General features: G+C 73.1%; 1 protein-coding gene across 1 annotated transcript in view; it reads right to left on the bottom strand.

Annotated features, from left to right (window-relative positions):
• OLFML2A (olfactomedin like 2A) overlaps positions 1–1,433 on the bottom strand; it is a 2,739-nt gene extending 1,306 nt beyond the window's left edge. Inside the window, exons 1-4 of the mRNA XM_026090667.1 lie at positions 1,058–1,433; positions 811–918; positions 372–554; positions 35–269 (exon numbers count right to left, since the gene is read on the bottom strand). Coding sequence (XP_025946452.1) covers positions 35–269; positions 372–554; positions 811–918; positions 1,058–1,348 — 817 coding nt within the window. The 5' untranslated portion in view covers positions 1,349–1,433. The remainder of the gene's footprint in view (positions 1–34; positions 270–371; positions 555–810; positions 919–1,057) is intronic.

The raw sequence follows: 1,433 nt of genomic DNA, 5'->3' as shown, positions 1-1,433 counted from the left end.
GTCGCCCCCCGCGGCCGGGGGAGCCCGGACTCACCGCGGCCGCCGGCCGGCCCCTCCGCCTCCTGCCGGGCCTTGTAGTAGGTGATGCCGCGGAGCACGGGCTGCGGGGCCGCGGGGGGCCGGGGCTTCGCCGGCTCCCTCCTGGGCTTCTCGGCCTTGGGATGCTTCTCCTTGGGCGCCCGCGCTGCCGCCGCCGTGCCCCGGTCGCCCAGGCTCTTGCGGGCGCTGGGGTACCTGCCCGCCTCCTTCCCTCTGCCGCCGGCCGTGTCCTGGGCGCAGAGCCGCGCTCAGCGCATCCGCCCGGGCGCCCCGCGAAGGGGGGCCGGGGATGCCGGCGTGCCGAGCCGCGCCGCGCCACGCGGGGACGGTACCTGCGCCTTGCTGTCGGCGGCGGCGGCGTCCTTCTGCAGCAGCTGGTAGCCCAGGTTGGAGATCTCCTTCTTGATGCCCATCATGATGTCGGAGTAGTTCTCGTAGCGCCGCATCTGGTCGCTGAGGTGCAGGACGCTCTGCTTCACCAGGTCGTTCTCCCTGCTCAGGTTGGTCTTGATGGTCTGCGGGAGAGCAGAGGGGTCGGGCCCCGCTCGGGGGGGCCCCGGGGACCCGCCGGGAGGGCGTCTCCTTCCCGCACGGGCCCCCCCCGAGGACGCAGCCCCCAACGGAGCGGGCGGCCGCTCTCCCTCGTGCGCCGCCGGCGGGACGGGGCCAACGGCTCGGTGGGGGTCTGAAGGTCCCTGGGGAGCAGGCCAAGGTCCCAGATCAGGACCTGGTGGCCTGGGACGCTGCAGCCGCCCCCTCCGGAGGGCTTACCTCCTCCAGGGTGTTCATCTGGGCGACCACCTTGCTGATGTAGGAGTGGACCTTCATGAGGTCCATGCTGTAGAGCGTTCCCTCCAGCAGGTCCACCATGGACTGCAGCTGCGGAGGCAACGCCGGGGCTGAGCAGGGGGCTGCGCACGTCCCCGCTCGCCGCCGGAGCGTGGGAACCGGCCCCGCTCCACCGCTCCCGCGCGGGCCGGGGACCTCGGAGCCGCGGCCGCCCTGCCGCCGCGGGTACCTTGAAGAGCTCGGGCGCCTGCTTCTTCATGTTCTCCATCTTCCACTCGTTCTCGCAGGGGTTGAGCGAGGAGGGGGGCGCGGTGCAGGAGCACTTGCAGTCGGCCCCCGAGCTCACCGTCTCCACGGTGTAGAAGTCCTCCACGCGCAGGCTGCCGTCCCGGACGCGGCTGCAGGCGTCCTTGCTGAGCGGCCGCAGGATGCACTTGCAGCGGCAGTCGGAGCCTTCGGAGGTCATCCGCACCTGGTCGCCCTCGCCGAGCGCCTGCGCGGGAGACCGGGACGGCACCATCGGCGAGCGCCTGGGATCCTGCCCCCCGTCCGTCCTCGATCCCCTCTGGGGCTCCCGAAACGTCCCTCCGGCACTGCTGAAGAGC

The sequence above is a fragment of the Apteryx rowi genome, unplaced genomic scaffold, assembly GCF_003343035.1.
Source record: "Apteryx rowi isolate R43461 unplaced genomic scaffold, aptRow1 scaffold_120, whole genome shotgun sequence".
Lineage (NCBI taxonomy): Eukaryota > Metazoa > Chordata > Aves > Apterygiformes > Apterygidae > Apteryx > Apteryx rowi.
This window is presented reverse-complemented; position numbering and strand designations above follow the sequence as displayed.